The sequence below is a fragment of the Manacus candei genome, unplaced genomic scaffold (genome assembly GCF_025592945.1).
Source record: "Manacus candei isolate 608988 ecotype Guabito, Panama unplaced genomic scaffold, ASM2559294v1 h1tg000011l, whole genome shotgun sequence".
Lineage (NCBI taxonomy): Eukaryota > Metazoa > Chordata > Aves > Passeriformes > Pipridae > Manacus > Manacus candei.
Genome location: NW_026138059.1, coordinates 11004141 through 11029325, shown reverse-complemented (window position 1 = coordinate 11029325; position 25185 = coordinate 11004141). Strand labels below are relative to the sequence as shown.

The window sequence follows — 25185 nt, the reverse complement described above, 5'->3', positions numbered from 1 at the left end:
GATTTTATGGTGGATTAGACACTGTGTAGTAGTGCTCAATTTTTTAATTTTTTTTTCTTTAATTTCTTCTTTAAATTTTAACAGAATCACAGAATCAATCAGGTTGGAAGAGATCTCCAAGATCATCAAGTTCAGCCTTTCATCAATTACCACCTTGTCAACTAGACCAGAGCACCAAGTGCCACATTCAGTCACTTCTTGAACACTTCCAGGGATGGTGACTCCACCATCTCCCGGGGCAGCCCATTCCAATGCTTAACAACCCTTTCTGTGAAGAAATTCTTCCTGATGTCCAACCTAAACCTCCCCTGATGCAGTTTGAGGCCATTTTCTCTTAACTCCACCTTGTTACAATCTCCTTTCAGGTAGTTGTAGAGAGCAACTGGCGAGATAAATTACAAAACATCTATTTTTTTTAAGTTTTTGTTGTCAGAGTTTTCTATATTTTGACTTGCTAATTTTACTCCAGCTCACAACTTCAATTTTTTCTAGAGTCTCACTTGCCTATGATAGTGTGCTACCTTTTCTCTACTATCCTACCCTCATCATTTCATTTTTCTGAGAAGACTTTAAACACTGGTATATTAAAGCTTTTAACTATAAAATGTACTTCCAGTAAATGATAACTAAGGTGTTGCCATTCTGAGTTGAATAGGAATACTGCAGCAGTTGTTATCAAGCTTCTCAAATGTGATTCATACTTTGTAAGAGTTTATGCATTCAATCAAATCCCTGTAAAAAAAGGATGTGATACTCATGTCCCATCTGGGATTAGCCATCAAAATAAAATACAATTTTAAAAAAGGAAAATAAGAGCTACATAAACTACCTTGTCTTTGTCTTTCAAATTAGGTGTAGGTTCATCATTGAATCCTTTATTATAATTCAGGAAAATAAAGAAAACTAACAGAGCAGAGCTTAAACTATCAGCAAATGGCAGTTAAAATATACAACTTTTTTTTCTGCCAAGGCAGTGCTGCAATTCTTCACAAAATAGCTCATGGCCCTGGTGGCAAGGTAATGAAAATAAAAGAAAACCTTGAAAACAAAGAACTTCTACAGATGAGAAAAATATATGCTAGATTCTTGGTGGTTATTTTGTACCATGCCAGAAGAGCAAGAAAGTCATAAACACTGAGGTTATGGCCACAATGTGTCACTGGAGCTGGGTACATAGAACCAGGGACACTTCAGTGAAACTGGAAGGTCACAGTGTCCCTTATTATTTTTTCTATTAAAGATTTTGGTTTTATAAAACCAAAGAAAAAAATCTGTGTGCAACTTGACAGATGAAATCACTGCAGAGAGAATACTGATAGTTGTACAGCTCCTGCTCTGTTCCATTTGAGATTCAACCCACTGCTAGTCAACCAGAAAAGAACATTTAATCAGGTTATGTAGCCCAAACATAAGCTTTCTTTTGTTGGTGGTTCTGTTATTAGTATTTTAACAGCTGGTAAGGAGAAGAAACTCTCCAAACTAAAGCATTCACATCTAGCACCTCCTCAGATAGAAGAGGGTGTCCCACTTACCATGAATAACATTCAGGTCACCCTATGTATTCTTTATGAGGTCCAACGCTGTACAGAGATCCTGAGAAGGGGACAGGTTTAGCTACAAAAGTTTCAGGTAGACATTTTGCAAGTTTATCTTGAGGATCTGGTCACAGACTTCCATTTGTTTATTTAGAATCATGTATCTGAGTCCCTTAGTAAGCTTGGTGGTCTTTACATTTAGAATAACAGAGATGTGCAGGGATATATCTATCATAATTAAAAGAACAACTGCTACGTTCACCTGACTAGATTGAACTTTCTTGTGCAGCTCAATCACATATCTCTTCATCTGATATCACTGTCTTCTGCCACCTAACATTGTTTCTGAACTGAAGTTCTGACTCTCCCACTGCGAATATCCTCATACCGCCCTGAAGGTACCCACTGTCAGTCTCCTTCTCAGCTTGCAAATCTCATTGAATGTTTGAAGTCTTTTTTCTCCCTTCATATTATGGTTGGTGTTATTGCTGAGTCTTCCTTTAGTATCTGACTCTTAGTATTTGAATATTTGATAAAGCTTTCAATATTACTGTGGCTTGTGGTCTGACATGGTCTTCCCCAGTTACAGCAGTATGTATCCTTCAGTTTCTCAGCAGTCTCTTTCTTCCTGTCACTCTTTCCTACTGCTTAGATCTTTTGATTCTTCTGAGTTTCACCCTTGTTTACCCCACTCACTAGCCATGCTCTACTCCCTTAGAAACTGCCACTAGTAATAATTTTGTCTAATCAACAGCAGATTTCTCAAAATACTGTTCTAAGATACACAGATCTCAGACTGTGGAAAGAAACACATCATCCAACCCATGAGCCCAGGTTTTTGTCCTTACTGCTGTTGGGCCTTCATATCCAGCTGTATTCTGTTTCATTATTGCCTTGTCCACACGTGTATCTGGGTACTCAGCCTCACTGCTCATCTCCTTCACTGCAGTCTCCTTCCCCTCTACCTTGTGCTCTCCCTTGTACTTTTAAAACTCTTCTTGCTCCTTGCTGTCTGCTTTCACAGCCAGGCCAGTATCCCCATGATCAGATGCTCTCTGAGCCTGTCACTTGCTCTATCAGCTGCCTCCTGGCACATCCGTGGTCCCCCTTTCTGTCTCCTCCCCAGACTCCCTGAAATCCCAGGCTTCCCGCAATCTATCCTCATCTGCTCTGCAACAGCATCAGCCAGCTCTCTATTCCTACCCTGCCTGAATCCCACAGGGAAGTAGGAGGAAGAAAAGAGACACTCTTCACTGCAGCATCTAGTTAGGAGCAAAGACACTGCCTCTGGCATCCCAGAGGGGTCTTCTCAAGGAAAGGGTAAGCTGCTGTTGGCTGGAGCTTGACCTATGTGCACAGAACTATCAGAGACTTTTACCTCTAAGAAACCTCTATTCATGTGCAAACTAAAATTTACTGACTTAGTCCAACTGAGACAGGTTTTGAAGAGGAAAAGACAACTATCTTCTGCATATCCCCTTTCCTGTTCCTCTCTGTTCAGTCTGTCATGAATTTAGGTTGCTTAAAGAGTAGCTGTCAAAGGTATCAGCAAAAGCAGTTTTAATATGATGCTGTGAAACTGTGTCGTAACAAACTTCCATGACAAGATCCAGTTTATTACAGGACAGCACAACCATTTGAACTCTGATTCAGCACTTATCAAGACACAAATCAAAGTTACTAAGTCAAATCAATGCTATCAAGTCTTAAATCAAAGTTACCATACTGCAAGGTCATACACAGTATTGGTTTCTTACCAAAGAGCAGTTACTGGCAAAAGATCTCACTATCTCAAGGAGGAACCTTGAGGAACCTCAGGTCAAGGTCAAAATCACTGCCATGCAGCCACACTGCCCAGCAGGGATTGCTCAAAGAAGGCTCACTTAGGTTGTCATATTTATGTGAGGGTCTCCACCCTGTGGGTCAAACTTCTAGATGTGTGAATTGGATTTGGCTTATGCTGGCAATGATTGCTGCTGCAAGAAGGATAAACAATCCTTCAAAGGTTAACCCAGTCTCTAGAGCAGGTGTGCTGGTATCCTTCTCAGTATCATTCCTGAAACGGAAAACACTGCAAGTTTCGGCTGCGTTTTTCTGCATGGGCTACCCCCTTAGAGGATCAACTTGTTTAACTGCTCAGACTAAAGACTAAAGAAGTCCCTTTTGCCACTCAGTATATCTCAGTTCTGTCTCTTTAACACCAAAATACAAGATCATCTGAAAGAATAAAGACAAATATAAGCAAGCTGCCAATCCTGAAATGCCTGTGGAGCATCTTTAATTACAGCCTGAGGCCTCAGGAGGAGACTTGGGAGCACAGTTACTGCAAAGTCATTGGCCCATGGCATTTTCAATTAAAGCTTGTCAAGCCCAACAAGACGTGCTCAGATGGAAGGGGAATTACTAGCTATGTTCTTTGGAATGAAATAATCACACATTTTGGCATGGGATGGACATGAGGCCTGATCAGAACCCATCCGAATGTATCATTCAGAGCTCTGAAAGTGATGGAAATTATGTTTCCAAATCTTTGGTACAAGGTAAGGATAAGGTTCCAAGAAGGGAAATCACAGTTAATTAAATGGGCTAAAATATGGGTGACTTGATATCCTGGTTGAAGCTGAGATAAAGTTAATTTTCTTCTTAGTAGCTTGCAAAATGCTGCGGTTTGGATTTAGTATGAGAATGATGTCAATAACACACTGATATTTTATTGTTGCTAGAAGTACTTACTCTAAATCAAGGACTTTCCAGTGTCTCATGCTCTGCCGGCAAGCAGATGCACAAGAAGATGGGAGGGAGCATAACCAAAATACCTGAACTGGCCAAAGGGATATTCCATACCAGGGAATGTCATACTCAGCACATAAACTGGGAGGGGAGTTGGCTGGGGGTTGTTAATGCTGCCTAGGAATGGTCTAGGCATTTATCAGCACGCTGTGACTAATTGTATTGTGCATCACTTGTTTTTCTTGGGGTTTATTCCCCTCTCTCTCTCTCTCTTCTTTTCATTACAATTAGGAGTAGAAGTAGTAGTTTGTTTTTTTTTAAATTATTAAACTGTAAGTATCTCAACCCACAAAGTTTACCTTTTCTTACCCCTTCTTCTCCCTGCCGTGGTGGGGGAAGCTGGGCAGAGTGAGCAAGCAGTTGTATGGTGCTTAGCTGCTAGATAGTGGTAAACTGTGACCCTTGATGATGCAGAAAACAGAGGTCTGCAAGAGATACTCTCTGATTTGCAGTGGGACCTTTCAGGCAGTCACAACAGGTTAGGACACAGACTTACTTCTATGAGTAAGACTGAAAAGAGTAAGATCCATAGGAATTTAGCTGCCTCTCTAAAGGGAAAGTTGTGCATATAAAACATGATTGTGCTTAAAGAGAACACAAAACAGGCTTAAGACCCCCCCAAAAAATGTAACAGGTTTGCTTATCATGCTCAGAGAAAAAAAGACACATCCAAGAAAACCTGGAAGCCCACTGAGCAGACATGAATGCCAAACAGACTGCAGAAGCAAGGGGTATGCACCAAGATAAGGAAAAAGGTCTCTCAAGAGCCCAACCTGTTCCTGAAAGGTCAGAACATAACCTTTAATAGCAAAAGCTGCCACAGGTGTTTACTGTATGTGACCTGGAGGTCTATTCAAAAGCTAAGAAGAAAACCAGGAAGTTTTCTTAAACTTTGCAAGTTTAAGCCTGCAAAGTGCTATATACATTGAAGAGGAGCTGAAGTACAAATGTGCCAGTTAATCATAACCCATTTTTTCCCTAAGTTATCCAAAAATTAGTAGGAAGACAATCAGTGGAGGATGATGAGAAAAAGGCATCATGAACAGGAGAGGGTCAACATCCGTACATGCTGGGTTCAGTTACCAACAGTACAAAAACTCACAGATGGCTGAACCAAACATTTCATTTTCATTAGGATAGGTTTGCTTGCTGAAAGAGGTTATTAGAACAGTAGGCCACGTAGCCTCAATTATTTACTTACTAATAAGTCACTAAGTCTTGATTCTATCAAATACACATTTCATGTGACTACTGGTGCTTGGACACTTCAGCTACAACCTCTTCTAGTAAATTAACCAGTGCTAAGGCATCAGCACCAAACTTAATTACCTAGTACTTTTATTTGTTTGGACTGACCTTAGCAAAGTTTTAATGCAGGTCAGCTCACACATCCCTAAACACCTCCTGATCTGAGGTTAGGGTGGATAAGTACCGTCTCTAGGGGGCAGTTCAGGTGACATTACACTTTGTGGTGGGCACTAGAAGAGTTTAATGTGATGTATACAGCGTGTTGGCCTAGGGACTAGATAAGTAAGCCCTGTGCTGTTTTATTTATTGAGACAGATTCTGCCATTAAAGCAGGATCGAAAGACAGTAGATGGAATGACAGAGGAAGACAGATCATACCAAGAAACCAAAAAACCTAGAGAGTAACTGAGCTGAACAGAAAGACAACTGTAACTAGTCAGAGAAAAACAGAAGACTAAAGCAGACAGATTCCAGCCCAGGAGCAGGAGGATTCAGAGCTTTTGCCAGACGCTGAACTGCCTTAGGCAGAAGAAATTGGACTTAGGAGAACCACAGAATGGTGCTTCTCCAGCCAAAGGCTGTGCTTGGCCAGCACAACAGAGAAACTGCACAAGGCATATCTTGTGGGCTTAGCAAAAGGACACTAATAGACCATGAAAAGCTTATGGCATCTATTGGTTGAGATGTTGCCATAGAGAGATGGCACTGAGAGAAGCAAAGGCAGAAACAAATCCCCCCCAAAAACAGCAGCATCACAGCCAATCAAAAACTGGGATGAAGACCTACATATTTAAATGGGTAGAAGGCCTAAAACAATCTGTAAAGGCCAAATGACAATAGTCAACTATGAGCCGGGACTAAGTGACTGCTGGAAGTCAGCAAATACTTGCAGAGATATTTCAAAATAACCTGGATATCACAGAGAAGGCAGAAAATTACAAGAGTTCAGCAGAGGAAGCCAGCCTGTAAAAATTCAGCTGTTATGAAGCATGTCTATAAATAGATTTTTCAACTAAAGAGATAAATTAGAGAAATATGGTGCAAAATTTATCACACCTTCTGATATATGACTTCATATATCAGCCTTGCAGATGTCTCCCATCCAACCAGGTTTTACTAAGCTCCCTTTACAGTAGCTAGAAAGAATATACATGATTCACCTCACTTATTTGAGACACCTGCTTTAGAACGACATGACTTGTGCCCTACTGGTCTCTCCATTTCCAAGAAGGGAGTTTCAGTGATTAGCTCAGATGGAGACATCTGCATGTGGCCTCATAACTCCCAGCCAGGGAGTCGTCTTGTGTTTTACCTCCCATTAAGCACCATGCAGGAGGTTGATTGCCGTTTTCATATGTGGAAGGCATTTTTTCCCAGACAGCTAAAGTGGCATACAACTATATGGAGTTCTTTTTCACATAGTCATGCAATCAGGAGGGCTGGCTTTGGGTTGATTTACAACAGTTGAATTGCCTTTTAGTGTAACTTCTTCATTCAAAATGGTCAAGTGGAGGTCACTAAGCCAGCAGACTAAAATTTTGATCATGATTTGTACCATGATTTAAAATGGAAAAGAGCTGCACTGGCTCTGTCTTTAATAGAAATTGTAGTTCTTTCCATCTGCCTCTCTTCTACATGCTGTGTTCACTGTCATAGGATGGATAATGGCTTCCCACAGAGGCCCTCAGCAGGATGTAGTGCGAATTCACTCTTGGAATGCACTGGTACTGGTGAAATCTGCATGGGACAACCTTGCTGGATAGTTTAGGATACCACAGGAAAGGCTTTAGCTTCAGCTGTTGAGAATATCAGTTCTAACTGCAGTAGGGTGTCTAAGTCTCTTTTTCCTAACAGATTGTCAGCTGTACAATATTAATAAAACAGAGGAGCAACAATAACAGAAAATGAAGTTACATTAACCTAAAAAATGAGACAAGTGTATTACAAGTTAACAGTCCTTTACTACACCCACACCAAGTTCAAATGTTCACAACTGAAATGGTGTGAAGTCAAGTGTGCTATCTTTAAAATATAACAGACTGATAAACCTTGAGCTAATACCTAAGGACAAAGCTGGTACTGAGTTACTGCATGTTCCAGTGAGGAATTAAATATTAATATAGAAGGCTAGTGGTAGTTTCTTACAGGTCTTGACATCACTGAATCTTGCAGCGGCAGTGCTAAGAGCCAGACCCTGTGCTTTTTGCTTACAGACCTCATGATAATTTCAGATGGAATCTTCCCTCAGTAAAGGCTGAATAAAAATTGTAGGGCATGGGCCTTGCAGCATGGGAAACAGGGTTTTAAAAACTTGTGGAAACTGCTAAGTCTGAGAAATTTGCATTTAGAGCTTGAACTCAAATCTTCCTTCATAAATATAGCCAATACACTGGTGTTTTCATATCCTAAGGAGAAACCTGATGTAACATGAGCCTTGCAATATTTTACAAGGCATGCTTAACCTCTTAATGTGTGCCATGCAAAGATTAAGAGGCAGTGTTATTACTTGCAAAATCACCTGCTATTTCCGGGAAACAGTCATCTGCTGGATCTGTCCTTGTCACTAGCATAAGTATAATGCTTTTAATAATCTCCCATTACCTAATGATGTGGTTGCATCAAAATGATGGATATACTATAGCTGGAAGAATTTTTTAAGATCTTCTTATTTCTATCTTGTTCTTCTGGTGCCATCTAGAGGTTTTATTCTTGGATTTACAAAACAGAAAATAAAGTGCTTTATTATATTTCAAAGTTTCCTTTAAAAACCATCTGTGAGTTAACATCACTTAGGGTGTCACTGAACCTCCATCTCCATACAAGAGCAGATTAATGAAGTGAGTACAAGTTTTTGAGCTGTGAGGTGCAAGTGAGCCTTATGGGTTGGAGAAAGATTTACACTAGAGGCGAATACTGTCATAAAAAAAAATCTTTTCCTCATAAAAAGCACCTGTAAATTTGCCTTAGGAGGAATTTTCATAGAACTTGTTTTCCAGAAAATAAACAGCAACATATCAAAGCAGCTTCAAAGGCAGCAGATGCTTGGAGAAAAAGCAGCCTTGCCAGTCCTGTAGCAGAATGCCAACATGACAAGCACAGCCACGACTTTGGCCCATCAGCACAACTGGCTGACATCTTATCTGCCTCCCATGACAAGTCAGCGGTGCTCCATTTCACTCTAGCATTGCCTAGAAAAGTACCACATGAAGTTCAGACAACACAAAACTCAACAGTGTGACAGAAAATCATTCTAATAGAAACATTTCTTCTTAAAAATAACAGAAACAGCTAATTTACTGTAATGGGCTCCTAGTTTTATAGAAATAATAGACTAGATTCACTTCTGGTATAAATGAGTCAATTCCCTTGACCTTGGGGTGAACAGTCTGATTTGGCATCAGACCTTCTCCAGCAAATCTTACCTTCTTGTTTTCCCCCTTCGAAACGTTTATTAATTAAGCTAATGCTAGCACCAGGTCTATGGAGGGTGTGTGCAAATGCTAATATGCCTCACTGTGTATTCCATCTAAATTGATTACCAGAGCATTGTGTTTGTCCTTCTAATATCCATCCAACTGTATTGCCCCTCCAGGCAACTAGATGCACATTCACTCTGAAAAGATAGTCCCTTTTAAATAGAGTTGACCCAATTCATTTTCTAGCACTGGTAACAAGATTTTAAAATGTGTACAAAGGAACTAGAGGTGCACTGAACACTAAAAATGTGAGTTTCTAGGAAATCCTTAGCCTTTTGAATACAATGTTTCTGTGAATGATAATTTCTGTACTTCAGCAGAGGATTAACTGTCATAATAAATTATTTCTGTTTGCCTGGAAGGAAATAAGTGAAGCTTGCTTAACTAAGAAGGCCAGCTAAAGGTACAGCAGAGATGAGACTAACCTTGTCTCCTGTGCCCAAGGATACCTCTGAAAGGCTGCCATAACATGCAATAATTTGATAGTGTCAGGTAAAATTAACTTGTGTACTGTAGAAGGAGATAAGAATAATATTAAATTCCTACTAGTACTCATTTTGTATGCTACAGAAACTGGCTCTCATGTTTTGTGAGCCTGCCATAGTAAGATTTTGAAACTCTTAAAGGCTTTTAATAAGAAAATAGAAATAAAAAAAAAAAAAAAAAAAAAAAGAAGAAAATTTGGGTTATTTTGTTGAGATACTTGCTGAAGTTCTATGATGACAGACTCACATAAAAATATTTTTTATTTTGATAGATATTTGGGGGGTAAATCCTTGCTTTTCTTTGTGTTCTAAAATCTCCTAACTAAACTACTTTGTGGCAATATGTTCTTCTGTCTTTAACCCTCTTGGATGCTTTCATTCAACAACTAGCTGCAGAACGTGGTTCTATAGCCATAAGTTTTCACCCAAAAGAAGCACTTTTCATCACTGTTCAATGTAATTCCTGGCTGTTTATATTATACTTAAATATAAACTCACTGTTCATTTACTTTAAGCTATGAAAACCTTTCAAAAAGCTTTTTATTTTAAATCAAACATCTTTTAATAAAATGTGATTAAAGACTATTTCCTTTCCAGAGCTGGTCTGTTGTTTTTTATCAGGACTACTCACAGATATCAATGAGTTGCAAAGGAGACTTGCAGTCTTTCTTATTTGAGAAATTTGAAACTGCAGAGAATCCATCCTCATCATTACCTGTTCAGACTATGAGGTTTCTAAATAGTTTATACTAACTACCATTCCCTAAATCCTTCCTTCACTACTGAAAATTAAGATAAATTACAAGAAAGGGAGAAAACCTCTCAAATCTAGCATTTAACAAGCTCATAAGAGAGTCAGGATATCTAGATCTAGTCTCTTTTTCAGTTTGTTTACACAGTCAGACAAAGTTAAAAAAAAAGATAAGATAAATAGAAGCAGCACTTCCAAACACAAGCCAAACTCAGCATTACTGTACTACCCTTGGTGGTCAGAGATACAGGTTCAAATCTCCACAGATGAGGAGTAGGAAGGGGATTGCTGCTCTCCTGTCTCTGAGATGAGTGCTCCAACCTACTATATCTGACAGGTTGTAAATAGGTTTATTATTTAGTCTGCTTTTCATCTTTCCCCAAAACAAAATAACAACAACAAAAAAAATAGAATCAAGTGAATTGTTTGCCAAACAAAACAATGAAAGGTCTGTGTCACTTAGATGAAATTTAAGAGAAAAAAAAAAAAAAGAAAAAAGAACTGAGATTACATTTGTTCTGAAACTGCCCATTTTCCTGGGGTTTTTCAGTTTGCTGCGGAGAGAGGGTGGAATTCAGAGCTGTATTTCCCACACTTAAATTCGGAAGCTGAGACTCAGCACCAGCTTTCAGTCATGACCCCAAATACAAATTACAGAACCAATACTTGTGCCAAACATTTTCATCCAATTTCTCCAATGAAGATTTTGCAGAGCACCATTTCTCCATGCTACTCTCATTCAAGCTCCCCTGTCTCCCACAATGCTCCCTTTTCCTCTCATTTATCCTAGAGACAGGGAGAAGTCACGAGAGAGGAGGGCTACATTCAATATGTTTGCATCACTACTGTTACTTACTATTACAACTGTTTGCTGGAAGCTTCTTAGCAAATAACAAAGTTTCATCTAGGTAGATAAGTGGACTTTTATTGAACAGGGAGCCTGATCTGCAAAAAGCCATAACTGCAGACACTCAATCATGTATTGCATGACAGACAGGTAAGCAATTGCACTGAATTCCATCTATTTGAACTTTTCATGATAAACATACATTGAAATTTTTGCCTAGCAGAACACAGAAGAGTTCTCTTGTTCTTTTTAGTTAGAGGAGAATCAAAGACATAATTATCTGGAATGACTGAGTTGTATACATATCTTTCAGTATCAGTTTAAGCTTGATCTGTATAGTAAAAAGTAAAATTAATGTCGCAAGTGCCACCAAGTGACTAACCAAGTGATTAACCATATTTTGCATTCTTTATTGAAAGTCATTAGTCTTCATGCTACTAGCTGTAAAATTGATCAATAAGTAATAATTAAACAATGAAAAAGAATAAACAGAACTAGTTAGGTGTGTTTCAGATCAGAGTAGTAAAGGCGACTTTTAAAGTTTTATTAGCACAAAGCAAGAAAAACAAAATACAACCATGTGACCTATGGTTGAGTGAGTAGACAGTGAACATCTGTAAAAGTCTACCAAAGTCACACTACTGATAGAACAACAGTAACACTACTAAATGAAGACTATTCACTAGACTTACGGGACCAGAGGTTTCAAAGTCAAAGGGACCATCTCTGAATATCTATCTAACTGCAGTTAACTACCTTTACTAATGGCACATTTGTTCTCAGAGGGTTGCTGAGTTGCTTTGCAAATGGTTGAGAAGTGTGAAAATGGAGGTTTACTGTAAGTTTGCAGGTTTGTGAAACTTGCTATTGCATATGGGAACCTCTGGTAGGAATTTGGCTTTTTGCTATTTGCAAGTCCCAGACTATTACATGTATTCAAAAATGAGATTGCTGCAGATGCATACAGCACCATAGCACAGCTACCCCCCTAAAGCAAACTCTTAAAAGCTCAGTTTCCCTTTGGACATTACCAATGAATTCTGTGTGGGAATAGCTCAACTACAGCTCATGTATTCCATTTGGTTTGTCAAACACAGTGTCAAGCTTCACTTGTTATTAGATTTTCACTCGTCCTCAGGTTTGAGGACTTCTTCTGATGGTGGTATTGGCCTGGGTTTAGCAAGTTGGCCAGGTTTAATTTCAGGCATTTTTTCACCATGTCTGTACACACTTACAGTGACATCCACTGTTTCCCCACCATATTTGTTTTTGACATGGATGCTATATTTGCCTGAGTCTTCTGAGGTCACTCCCTTGATTGTTAAACTGGCATATTTCCCTTGTTCCAGTTTAAATGAATAGTGCTCATCAATTTCAAAGGCCTTGTCATTCTTGAACCAAATAACTTCAGGGTCAGGATTTCCAAATACAGTGCAGGTCAGATTCAGTGTCTGAGAGAAGAAAACAGAAGTAATTTTGAGATCAGTCAGTCAGATTGTCTAACCAGAATATTCAGACACTTTTTATTTCTATTTAATTAAACTATAACATGGTATCATGTTCTTGAAGACTGAAAGTAATGTTCCTAATATTTCTTTTTTCCTTGATTCAGACTTTCCATCATCTCACCAGTGACTGTGATACAGTACTAGCCTCAGGGTTAAAGTATCTGAAGATGGTAAGTTGGACAGTCATTGCAGTCCTGCTTGCAGGAGACTCCTGACAACCTATTAGTCTGACATGAGGTTCAGGCAACGATAGCTTTAAAAACATCCTTAAAGCTTCCCTGTACACAACAGGGAGCAAGACTAAGCAAATCTTTTCTGACCAAAGCCTCCCGAGGTTATTGCTTGAGATTATTTAAAAAAAACTTGCTTAAAAATAGAATATATAACATGAATCACTGGACATCGATTCCAGGCGCTGTTGACTAGTAAGAGGAAACATTTCATGAAGAATAAATAATACTAAAATGTTGGTAAAGTGCTCTTATAATCATAGAATGGTTTGGGTTGGAAGGAACCTTAAAGATCATCTAGTTCCAATCCCCTTGCCATGGGAGGGAAACACTCTACAGGGACACATTCCACTACATAGGGTTGTTCAAAGTCCTATCCAACCTTACCATGTGTTACATGTATGTACAGCATATTCAGAAAATAGCCAAAATTACTTAATAGATGTTTCTGGTAGCTTAGGTATTTTTCAAAGACTGAACTGAGGTTGAAGGAGGTCATAAAATTTTCATGGTCAGTCTTCCGAATTTTTATAGGTTTACTGCTCAAACCCGTTTTGACCACCCCTCTGGATATGTATGTAAACTTCATGTACTTAGGTATAGTGATCACATAACAAATGAAAGAATCATTTAAGAAGTTGCACTGATTACTTTAGTGCCTACTTTGTCCGTTTTTGCTGGAAACTCATTCTGCTCAAAATTCTGCCCTAGATAATTAAGTCACCTTAAGAATTTCACATATGCAACATTGTGTTAGAAAAAAAACAAAAAAATAAACAAACAAAAATGCACGACAACTCAAAACTAATAATTTCTACCAGAACTCTTCCTTATATTCCCTCCATATTCCCCTTCAGGCTTCACCAAATCCTGAAGGAGCTGAGAAATTCCACCTGAGTTCACATGTGCATGCTTTGAGCAATGTTTTTCTTGACTGGTGATGATTGAATAGGTGTGATATAATTCAGAGTAAAAATAAAACAGGAAGAAATTTTAAGTGATCAAAACCACCATATGTTCACTAATAGAAGCAAGTCTTGCATACTACATGCCTCCAAAGTCAGAAAGAATGTTGAAGGAAGATTTACACACTCAGGGTACAACCTAGTGACAAGCTAAATCTGTGAATATTTTTGAAGAAATGGTATCATGTAGGAGGTAAAGTTAATTAATATCATATAGGAATCAGCCTTACTATAAAATATTTAAAGGAGTAATGATACAAATGTAAAAATAAAATTTTGGGAAAATAACCTACTATCTACTAGTGCGAGTTTAATTTTTTCTGTCCTTTCTGTAACATGGACAATATTTAATTACTATTGCTTTGAAAATTTACCTCATTTAAGAGCAATTACTAATTAACTCATAATAATTAATCAAGACTTAATAAGTTAATATTAAAAACTTAGCAGAGAACAGATATATTCCACAATAATTTTAGATAATTTGGATCTGTTGTAATCTATTAAATTTTAGATCTGACCTAAAATCAAATTACTGTCCTACTGCTTTCAGCTTCTATAAAATCAGCTGCATTCCCTCCCCTTTTGCCATCAAAGTAAACCTCCCACCACTCAACATCGACTCATTGACAAAAACTGTCCTTACCTTCCCATCCATTATAGTAACGACATCAGGCAAACCACCAATGACTTTACCACGATCTAGGAGTTAAAGAAAAATATGAGGGCTGTGTGAAGTTTAGCCCTCAAAAATACTCATTTTTTAATGATTTTACAACTTAGTGCGTCACAGCTTTTTTTTTTGCCTTTTTTTTTTTTGAGTTATCTTCCAAAAAACATAATACAACTTTTGTGTTATTTTGTGGTGGGGGTTTTATGTATTGTAAGATCCCCACAGATTTTTTTTTTTTAGCAGAGATTGTGCTATACCATTCTAAACTTACACATGTAACAACCTTGAAGCTACTGCTGACCTTGACAGTTTGTGCTTTGGGCCCAGAGCAAAGCAAGGAGGATGCTTTTAGCATCTTGGTGGTATCTAAGATCTAAGGAAAATTTGTTCTGCCGCTGTCTTTGTGGGCAGAAGCATCCTGTCATTACCAGGGGAATTGATATCATTTCCAGCACTCCTACAGTCCCTATCAGTAACAAGCTTCCCCACTATCTAGGTCTCAGCAAGCAATGCACAATAGGTATCAGCAGGCAATTTTTTACTTAATAGATAGTTACCAATATTCAGTATTATCAGCAGCTTTCAGAGTCAACACCTCCTTGTGTGACACACAAATCACATTTCATCAAATCTCTGCAGATGCAGGAAGATACAGTGGAGACTTGTAAAATATGCAAAGCTTTCAGTGGGTTTCCATTGGAATTGAAGACAACTAAATCCACAAATTACTATTGCTATTGCAGTATTTTGTGCTAGTAGAGGATTTCTACAGTCACAGAACTCAGTAAGTTGTGACAGCATATCATGACGGATGCCTTAAAAAGAACAGTAGACTACATCATAGAACACCTATGATATAATGTAAAATAAACTTACTCTTCTCAGCAAAAGCAGCTGCCCTAAAGTTTTTGAGGAAGAAAGAGAAATATATAATGTTATTGATGAAATTAGTAATGAAATATTTTTTGTAAGTAAAGACGCTGTTGTTGCAGCATTAAAATGCAAAAGATGTAGCACTTACTTGAGTCGCTGGAATTCTGCAAGTGCATCATCAAAAGCTGTAAAAAACAATTGAGAGGGTTATCGTCTATCAACATAACTTGCACTTGGGGCTCAGTACAAACTTTTAAACACATGCCCATGTTACAGCTCTCTTAAAACCCATACAGAGTGACACAGTAGTGCAATGGGAAAACTAGGTCCCTGAAACTCAATACAACTGATGCTGAAACCAGATACAAGACTAAAAAGATCCTAACATTTATGACTGAACTACAACTGGTTCTGATCAAAAACTATCTGTTTTTAATGTCATTCCTCTGACTACTGCCAGTAAAATCTGCATAATCTATGAAAAGGCAGCATATAAATCTGACATTATAAATATACCTTGTCCAGACAGATCAAGTGTCCTTTTGTGGGATTCCTTGACACCAAAGATTTCAAAGGTGTAGTTTCCCTTATCCTTTTCTGTGGGTTCCTGTATCTGCAGCCATGCAATATCCTCTCCACCTCCAATCTTCATCTTTTCACCAGAAGAAATCTTAGATTCCCTGGAAAAAAAGAAGAATAGAGATGAGTTTAAACGTTCTTTTCCTGTATATTCGCCATAGGAAATCACCTATAAAAAGTTACAGAGGATAACATACTATTCCAGAACTACAGGTAGATTGTAACTAATGGGAGAAATTTCCCAGAAGACTCTTTGCTTCCTACTGGGGGCAGGAAACACTTTGAAACCATTAGCTTGAGTTCTCATTTCAAAGATTTATTTGTTCACCCTCTTCTCATTCTGCTTCTCTCCACATACACAGCTGTTTTTACATCTAAATGGACATACATGACTCTATGTGAAAATGTTTAGAGTTCTGTACACTTCATACACAATAACATAGAATAGATCAGAACAGCAAACCTGAGGCAGATCACCTTTTCTGATGATGGAAAAACATCTTTTGTCTTACAATAACTTCAAAAGCTTGATTAAAAAAAAAGAATAAAAGATTTGTCTAGAATTCCTCTTACATAAGTCAGAATATACCTTTGGGTCTTTAAAAACAAGACAAGAAAATTTCTTAACTCTTGATAAGTAATAAAAAGCTCTTTAAAAACAGTGGCATTATATTGACTTATCATCACTTCCTGGTTAAGAATAAAAGAAATGCCCTATGGATTCAGATCAGGGGGTCTTCTGATTCACAATCTGTCATGAAGAGTGAAACAGAACACAATACTTAATGAGAGCATGAAAACCAAACCCCTTTCAATGGCTTAAAGAGAAACTTTCCTCTTTCACTCATTAACTAAAGAAATACTTCTTTTCATTCTTCCTCCCCAAACATTTTTAGCTGGAATTTTTAAAAGATGAATTCAGTTTTAGCTTCTCCTTGATCATCCATTTTATTTGCCCAGACAGAGCTGATTTGGATTCATAGCTAGAGAGAGTCACTTTGATGGGAAAAAGGTATTTTTATGATTTCCCTTTCTGTAAGACAACTACATTGAGTTCAGCCTATCAAATTAGATTCCTGGATAGAAACTGCTATATATTAGAAAATATCGCATATAATATTCCCCAGTATGCCACAAGTGGATGACGCATCCTAGCTCGGGGATTTTTATTGTATTCTCTGCTGTGCAAGACAGTGAGTAATTCAAAGCTAGTCAGAAATTCCCATGAAAAAAAAAATCATGGTTCTTGTAGCCTTTCAATTTTTCCAGGAAAAAATTTGCTAAAATTACATTTAAAGGAGCAGGGAAGTTTGGAGAGGCTGAGAAAGGTTGGTTAGTTGGTTTAGTCTTTGTTTTAGCTTTAACAGCTCTGATTATAATCATTGCATTCACTGAAGAATTTAAATTCTATTTGTTCAGAATCTGTGCTCAATGATCTTCAAGAAAATCTAGGAGTAAGACAATATAAAATCTGAAATATTTGGGGAAGAGAGGGAGTCTATGTAAATATAAATACACACACTGATATTTCCATATTGGCCACATTAGTTTTATATTTCTATGAAATAGATGGTGGAATGGACTAAGTCACTTTTAAAATTCAAGCAGATATAGTAAAAGGTAGAGGTAAATTTTTTTTTTCTTTTCCTTTCCATCATATTAGTATCATACTTATGAAAGAAGGAATAGAACTTAATAAATAAAAAGCTTGAGGTATAAATACAGTTTCACATCCCTGCAAAAGTATTCTTCAGCTCCTTGAACCTCATAATCATTGACACTTTTTGTTCCTGTCCACATAGAAAGCAAGGGCTGGACAACATTGCAAATCTAGGATACCATACTGATAAACCAGCCTTTCCTGTCCAAGTCAGAGCATTTCACTGTATGTTATCTATGTAGGCCATAGAAGAATATGATAGTTGAAATCACCTGAAGTTTTAAAATCCTTTCAAACATTACCTGCAGCTTCAGACAAGCAAGGACCTGATATAGTGAAACATGTGGACACAAATTTAACTGTAAATGCACAGTTTAAATGTGACGATGTGTAGATGATTAGACTGTCTCCAAAGTCAAAGATTAATGTGAAGATTGAGAGTGGAAAACTGTAAGGAACTTTACAGCTCCTTTTTGGCTATATTCTTATCTCTGAGGACTATACTTAAAGTATTGTGTACCCCATTGAATAATTTTTCAGAGAGGACTATCAACATTAAAATATTTTGGACTACTTATGACTGTATCAGTTTGAAAAAAAATAATTTCTTAATACAGGCTTTTATTACACCATGAGAGCAGATCCTTGGTATTCACCTAGTACTGGAGGAGAGTTTTATTCACTTTAAGAAAAGAGCAGCCCTAAAAAGGAAACTATGCCCAAATATTTTGCTATCTTTTAGTCAACCAATGAAAGACAAACAGTCTCATGTTGAATAAGAGAACACAATACTGTAGATACCTTTTTCCTGTCTGTTACAACCCACTTGATTGTTGTTGGACAAGTCTGTTAATATTTCTTTTATCAAATGTACTATCCATGTTAAAAAAGAATATAATGTGCTGGAAAGAGAAATTGATTAATGTGGTCCAGTTACTAAATAATGCCAAGGAATAATAAATAGTGAATCATAAAGACAGCATTTTTTCTCAAATAAAATTGAAAAAAAATTCTTATCTACCTGTGACACCAGCTGACTTTCATTTCCTCATTGTAGTATTTCAAGAAACACTGGAGCCTTATTCCTTCCTCATTGCAAAGGATCTTCAGTGGAGAGGCTGACTTACCTACACATGATAGAATATATGTGGATCAAACAGAAGAGATAGTGGAATGAAAAGGAGGAAACAGTCTAATGGACTATTTGTACTGCCAGGATCTGGGCCATGATTCTCAACTACCACAGAGACAACTGTCATACCTCTCAAGGGACATCTGCTGATTTATATGAGGTGAAAGTTCAGTATGAATTTATGGTTTTATTGTCATATAAAGGCATTATGAATAGCAAGACCCAATGTGAAGTAATAATAATCTAGTCATATAATTGTGTAGTGTGATTATTTTAATTGCATAAAAATTTTATACTTGTGCAAACCCTGTTCTTTCAGTAAAATGATTTCCAGCTTCTCACTGGGAACACGATCAGTCTCATTCTCTCTATATTAAGGTTACTTACTAATGGGAATTAGGTAGAAAATTATTGCTGCAACACTTTCACAGTATCTAAACCAAACAAGTCAGGTGGAATAATACTTTGTTCCCTTTTAATAGTGTCCATTAGCAAGGTCAACTGCCTATTCAGAAACTTAATAGCATGTCCTTAATAATATAACCATCATGACTCTCACAGATTTACTACTTAAAATAAAAACATTCTGCCTCTGCCTCAGATGACTTCAACACAAAAAGCCTACATGAAAATTCAAGGCAGCATTTACTTACCACTTGCTTCGCTCAATGCCAGAATTATATCATCATAAACTGCAGAGAGGAAAAGAAAAAGAAGAAAATATACCATCAAATTCAATCAGAATATAGCTTTGTTATGTTCGGTATAATTAAAGTAGTATGGGAAATCTTCATATCCTTAAGCAAAGAAAACCATTAAAATTGCAACAGGTGTGCAGCACAAATTGGAAACTGTGTACAGCATGTAAATTCTGTGCTGTGTCACTCAGTATCTCTGCCTTTTGTAGAGTCAACTGTCTGCTGCCAAATCTTTGTCTCTGTACCCCTTAGGCCAGGAAAAAAAGAGTCATTAAAACTGGGTAGTTCACACTGAAAGAAAAGTGCGGGGGAAAAATGAATTATCCCATTCTAGGTGAAACAGGTTTCAGCTGCTCCCTTTATGATGGCATTTGACAAACGCAAAGTCCTTTAACAACAGGTGAAATAAACTAGGTATCATATCAAGCTTTTGAAATATCACAGAGCTGATGGGTGTGCAGGAGAGAACCCTGGAGACAAGTGCAGAAAAGTGGGGAAGTCTTTCATAGCAGAGGAATCACATTCAGTGACAGAATGTAAGACAGAAAAGAGAAAGACACACCATAATCTGAAGAATGTATAGTCAAGACTGAAGAATGCATATTCTAGGCTGAGGAATTTTTATGAATAAGGAAGAAAAAGAAATGCATGGAGTTCATAAAATGCTACTTATATATTTGTTCTATATTGATCTGTATATACACATTTTTGTCTGTTAAAATAAATCGTGATTTAGTTCCATAACTCTTTGCAATCTCCAGTGTGCTTCTACTGACACGTTGACATGAGGACATGAATTTCATACTACATACACATTACATTATGGGTGTCTGAGAAGGTAGGGTTATGCTAACCATACTGTTTAAATGAGATTTGGTTTTTTATTTTTTCTGAAAGAATTAATTACATCAATTAGATTAATGGGCAAAGAATTTATGCAGAGGAAAAATGCCTGGGAGATTATCAACTGATAATACAGCATTTTATGGCAAAAAACACCCTAATAATCCAGCCTGATATTCATCTTTTCCTCTTATTTCAGGTAGTTCCTCGATCTGCTGAAAAAGAATGTTAAGATCTTTGGCAAACTGAGTTAATTTTTTAACATGTCTTTCTTCTTCTATTGGGAGCCTGAAAATACATTCATTATTTAGGTCAAATGCCTACATGCAGATGGGATGAATCCAGGTTCACTTAGGCCTGGTTGTTGGGATCTAAGCAAAGAAATCTAGGCAAGCTCTTTCTACCAAAGTCAAGTAAAATTCACTCATGCTGGCAACAGATCAGTCTTTGCTATAGACTCAGAATCACTGAATATATTCGGAGTTGGAAGGGACCCACAGATATCATCAAGTCCAAACCTTAAGTGAATGGCCCCTACAGGGATCAAACTCACAACTTTGACATTATTAGCATCATGCTCTATCCTACCGAGCTAATCTTTTTTTTACATTAAAAAAATTAAATATACATAGAATTACAGTATATCAATATGATGTCTGATATCATACAAAACCTTTTTTAAATGTCCATCGTGGGTGCATTTTAGACTAGATTCTCTTACTCTTATTTGCATTTATCTTCACTTGAATGTAGTGCACATTGAGCTTGAAGTTACCTACCCCACACAATATGCAGTCTTTCCCATTCACACTAAACTTCCCTGTTTATCCTTTCTGTTTCCACCATTTAGGAGACCCATTGTTTGTTTTTGCTGGTTGACATTTTCAAAGCCTCCTGGACCCACAGAGGTCCAGGATATTGTGATACTGTGAGTTCTCTAAATAGTTGTTTCACTGCACATTTCCAAACAGCATAGTTTTCCCATACCTGAAGTATAGTCACTGGAAGCCCTGACCACATGATGGAGCCCTACTGTATCTTTTGCTTATTCCAGTGATCAGGATACACACACATGCACACACAAATCCATGGACTAAGGGAATGATATCTGTCTGTATATCAAAGGACAGGAAGGGAGAAGTTGATTAATGAGAACACAATACGTAGTGTGGGACCGGAGCACGACATAAAAGGTATGGAATAATGGGTGGAAATTGTACTGGTTTTGGCTGGGATAGAGTTAATTTTCATCATAGGAGCTTGTACTGTGCTGTTTGGATTAGTAACTAAACCAGTATTGATAACACAGGGATGTTTCAGCAATTGCTGAGCAGTGCTTGCACAGTGTGAAAGCCTTTCATTTCTTCTCCTCAGACTGCCTCACCAGGAGGAGGCTGGGGGTGCATAAGAACTCAGAAGGGGACACAGCCAAGACAGCTGACCCCAACTGATCCAAGGGATATTTCATACCATATGACATTAAATTCCATATATAAAGCTGGGGGAAGAAGAACAAAGTGGGGAACATTCGGAGTGATGCCATTTTTCTTCCCAAGTCACCGTTATGTGTAATGGAGCCCAGCTTTAGTGACAATGCCTGAACACCTGCCTGCCTATGGGAAGCAGTCCTTGTTTTGTTTGCCTGCATACACAGCTTTTGCTTTACTTATTAAACTGTCTTTAGCTCAACCCAGGAGTTCTCTCACTTTTCCCCTTCTCTCCCCCATCTCACTGAAGGTGAGTGAGTGAGAGGCTGCATGGGGCAGAGTTGCCAGCTGACATAAACCCACAAAACAGCTTTATGATTTTAGAATCAAAATCACTCTCATTCCCCATTGACAGTCCCACATCAACATATTCAGCACTTTGTTGCCTTAGGGTTTTTTGTAGGTACTAAAGCTTAACAAATTTGAGAGAGCTATCGCACATAAAATAGAGTGTTTTTCTGATTAGAAACATACTTCATCTCTTGCCTGTCAGAGTGCTAGAGATTAATCACTACAATGCCCAGTGTCACCCCTCCTAGACTGATGATCTGCAGTTCAGGTCTCTGTAACTTAAAAAGAGAAATTAAATGCAAAGAACACAAAAAAAATTTGTTAACATGGCATTTTCAAGGATAGGTCTTGAAAACATGTGGAGATCATTATAGTAAATTGAATATTACCTTTTCCTGACAATTCAAGAGAAGATACATCATGACCTCTATCATCTGATAGTGTTGCCTTATAAACTCCTTCATCTTTGCGAGACAGCTACGGGGAAAACACAAAATGTTTACTGACAAACTTGATAGTAGTACTAGATTTGCTCAGTCCTGCATAATTTTCTAAATAAAACAACACACATTTTACTGCCTTCTGGATAAATAATCTTAGAGAGATGAGATGGAAACCTGCTCATGCTTTTTTTTATGTTGCTGTATTTAGTTCTTAAACCTAAAACATATTCAGATTTCTTTTCAATTTCCTCAAGAAACCATGTTGGGTTTTTTGGTTCCAAAATGACAACCGGGATTGATAATGGTCAGTAGAAATTACAAGCAGCATAGTAAAATGTAACAGAGCATGACTTCAACCCACACAAACTTCAGAAATGCAATTTTTCTTCTACCAAAATGAATACTTTTTTAAATTATGTAAACAATAACAACTGATCTATATCTTAGAATTGTCCAAATATCAACTCATTCATGCTGCTTTCATTCAAACAGCAAATGTAATCAAATTATATCTATGCTAAGTAAATAATTAATTCATTACTCTTGGAGAGTTTTCATTCTAAAATCTACCACAGTGATACTGCATTAAAGGCAGTCAGGGGTTTTGATGTTTTTATTTTAGTTTATTGTAAAACCTGAAGAAAATATATAAACAGTTATATATTGGAGATTACTTAATTCTTGGACTTACACAAATCCACAAGCAAGTAAACCATAGCACAAGTAACATATTGAATGACAGGAGCAATCCAAGACAAGCAGAAACCACCCTCCCCAAAACAAAGTTTACTCAAGAAAAATGAAGCCACTGGAAAGTCAGTATCCTCTTGCAAGTGAAATGAAGGAAGGAAATTAGAAGAATATGAAGCCATTAAATAAAATTATTAAATCAATTAGATGGAATGCACATTACGCTGAAAGCAGAAAATTTCAGTCTGCAGAGGTTTTGTCACTTGACAAAGGCAGTGACTATGTAAGCTAAGGTTTCAGACACAAGCTGGGTTATCCTGTTTGCATAAAGATAAATTTTAAGAAGCAATATACTTCAAACTTATTCATTTCAGGCAATAAAACTGAAACACTGTCAAAAATGAGGTGCTTGAATGAATTGAAAAATTAAGGAGCAATAAGAAAGAATAAGATAGAGTTCACCTAAGGACTCTGAAGCAACTTAAGCATGAACTGTCTGAGCTGATAACAAAAATAGATACGTTTTACAAGCATTAGTTATTCACCAGCTAATTGAAAGGTAGCAAATATGAGGGCTTTTTAAACTGTTCACAGAACTCATGATAGCTGGTTTACTGCTTTGCCTGGCAAATCTATAATATGTCAAGCAGAAACTGTCATTTCTAATCAGTGGGAGATACTGTACCTTGGGAATACTGAGGTGACATTCTCCCTTCTGCAGGTCAGGCAGTTCCTCGACATCAACCCCAGAACCATCCTTATACCACTTGAAATCAGTCTCCTTCTTAATGTTTGCAACCTGTACAACAGAAAAGGCACATAAGCCTGTCTATGTCCTGAGGAAAGGTATCACATTGCAGGCAGTCACACAAGTACTTTCAATTTAGGAAGTCATTGTTTTATAACACGTGTCAAATAAAGATAAGTAAAAAAACATTTTCAACCAAGTCCTACTAAGCAAATCTTAGTCCTATGGTATTTCTTTACATCACGGTATACAGTTTACAGCTTCAGAGCCCTGTAAAATCCTTAAAGAAAATCCTGTCAATCTCTTCCCTTAAAAGGTTTTGCACCCTTGCTCTGTGGTTGTAGTTCGTCTAGAGATAGCCGTGACAAGTATCTTTGAAATTAGATCTGTTGAACTCTCCTTTATCATTTTGTATTTGCCATGTGACTCCAGAGAGCTCTAACACAGAACTTGGGCCCTATCTTAAACAGTCTTTGGCCAATTTGGAGATTTATCCCAGCTACCTAAGCAATGTCTCTCATGGTTAAATTGCAGATAGCAACTGAAATTACTATTCCAAGAGTATCTGAGTCTTCAAAATTACAGGCTGCAGCAAGAATCCTTTTTTTTTTACTTACTTCATTGCATCCTATGGGATGTACAAAGATCCAAGGAATCCTACAAATTGCAGTCTGCCCCACACAAAGGGGCTTAACAACATAGTACAAATGCCTGAAAGGTAGAATTTTGCTGTAGTAGCAGTAGCTCATCTAAACAATGCATAAATACACTACAGCTATACCTCAAGTATTGTTCTAATTTTGAAACAAAAATTGTGTATTGGATAAGCCTAAAATATCACTGGATAAATTACCTCAAACTTTGAATTTAAAGAAGCTAAAAAAGCAGATCTTTTTAGAAACCCTGGCAATATATATATATATTATTTTTTTCCCTCACTTTCAAAAACACTGTGGTTTATTTGACATCACTATACCCATACCCTTCTAAAAGTCACGAAGTGCATTGGTATTTTCATGTGTAGCCTGAATTCCCAGTCAGCGTGGCTTTGGTAGAAGGACAGAGATGGCAAGATATTTCTCAGTCCCCAGGCAGTTGCTTTAAAAAGGCTCCTTAAAAAAAAAGTAAAAAACTGAACAAATGGATAGAGGGCAGCCCAGAAGTTAATATAGATCTGCAGTAGTTTTCAACTGGTTTGCTTGGAGGGAAAAATATGTGCCAGGTTCCAACCCT

The 25185-nt window shown here is 37.4% G+C and overlaps 2 protein-coding genes across 3 annotated transcripts in view; both read right to left on the bottom strand.

The window, feature by feature from the left end:
• Positions 1 to 25185, bottom strand: part of KBTBD11 (kelch repeat and BTB domain containing 11) — a 153649-nt gene that overhangs the window by 6699 nt on the left and 121765 nt on the right. The gene's annotated exons all lie outside the window — the stretch shown is intronic.
• MYOM2 (myomesin 2) overlaps positions 11518 to 25185 on the bottom strand; it is a 77321-nt gene continuing 63653 nt past the window's right edge. For both annotated transcript variants that reach the window (XM_051778081.1, XM_051778079.1), the window contains 9 exons: positions 23890 to 24003; positions 22461 to 22548; positions 19406 to 19444; positions 18642 to 18747; positions 15898 to 16061; positions 15530 to 15566; positions 15385 to 15407; positions 14482 to 14537; positions 11518 to 12583 (listed from right to left, as the gene is read on the bottom strand). In XM_051778081.1, coding sequence (XP_051634041.1) covers positions 12257 to 12583; positions 14482 to 14537; positions 15385 to 15407; positions 15530 to 15566; positions 15898 to 16061; positions 18642 to 18747; positions 19406 to 19444; positions 22461 to 22548; positions 23890 to 24003 — 954 coding nt within the window. In that variant the 3' untranslated portion in view covers positions 11518 to 12256. The remainder of the gene's footprint in view (positions 12584 to 14481; positions 14538 to 15384; positions 15408 to 15529; positions 15567 to 15897; positions 16062 to 18641; positions 18748 to 19405; positions 19445 to 22460; positions 22549 to 23889; positions 24004 to 25185) is intronic.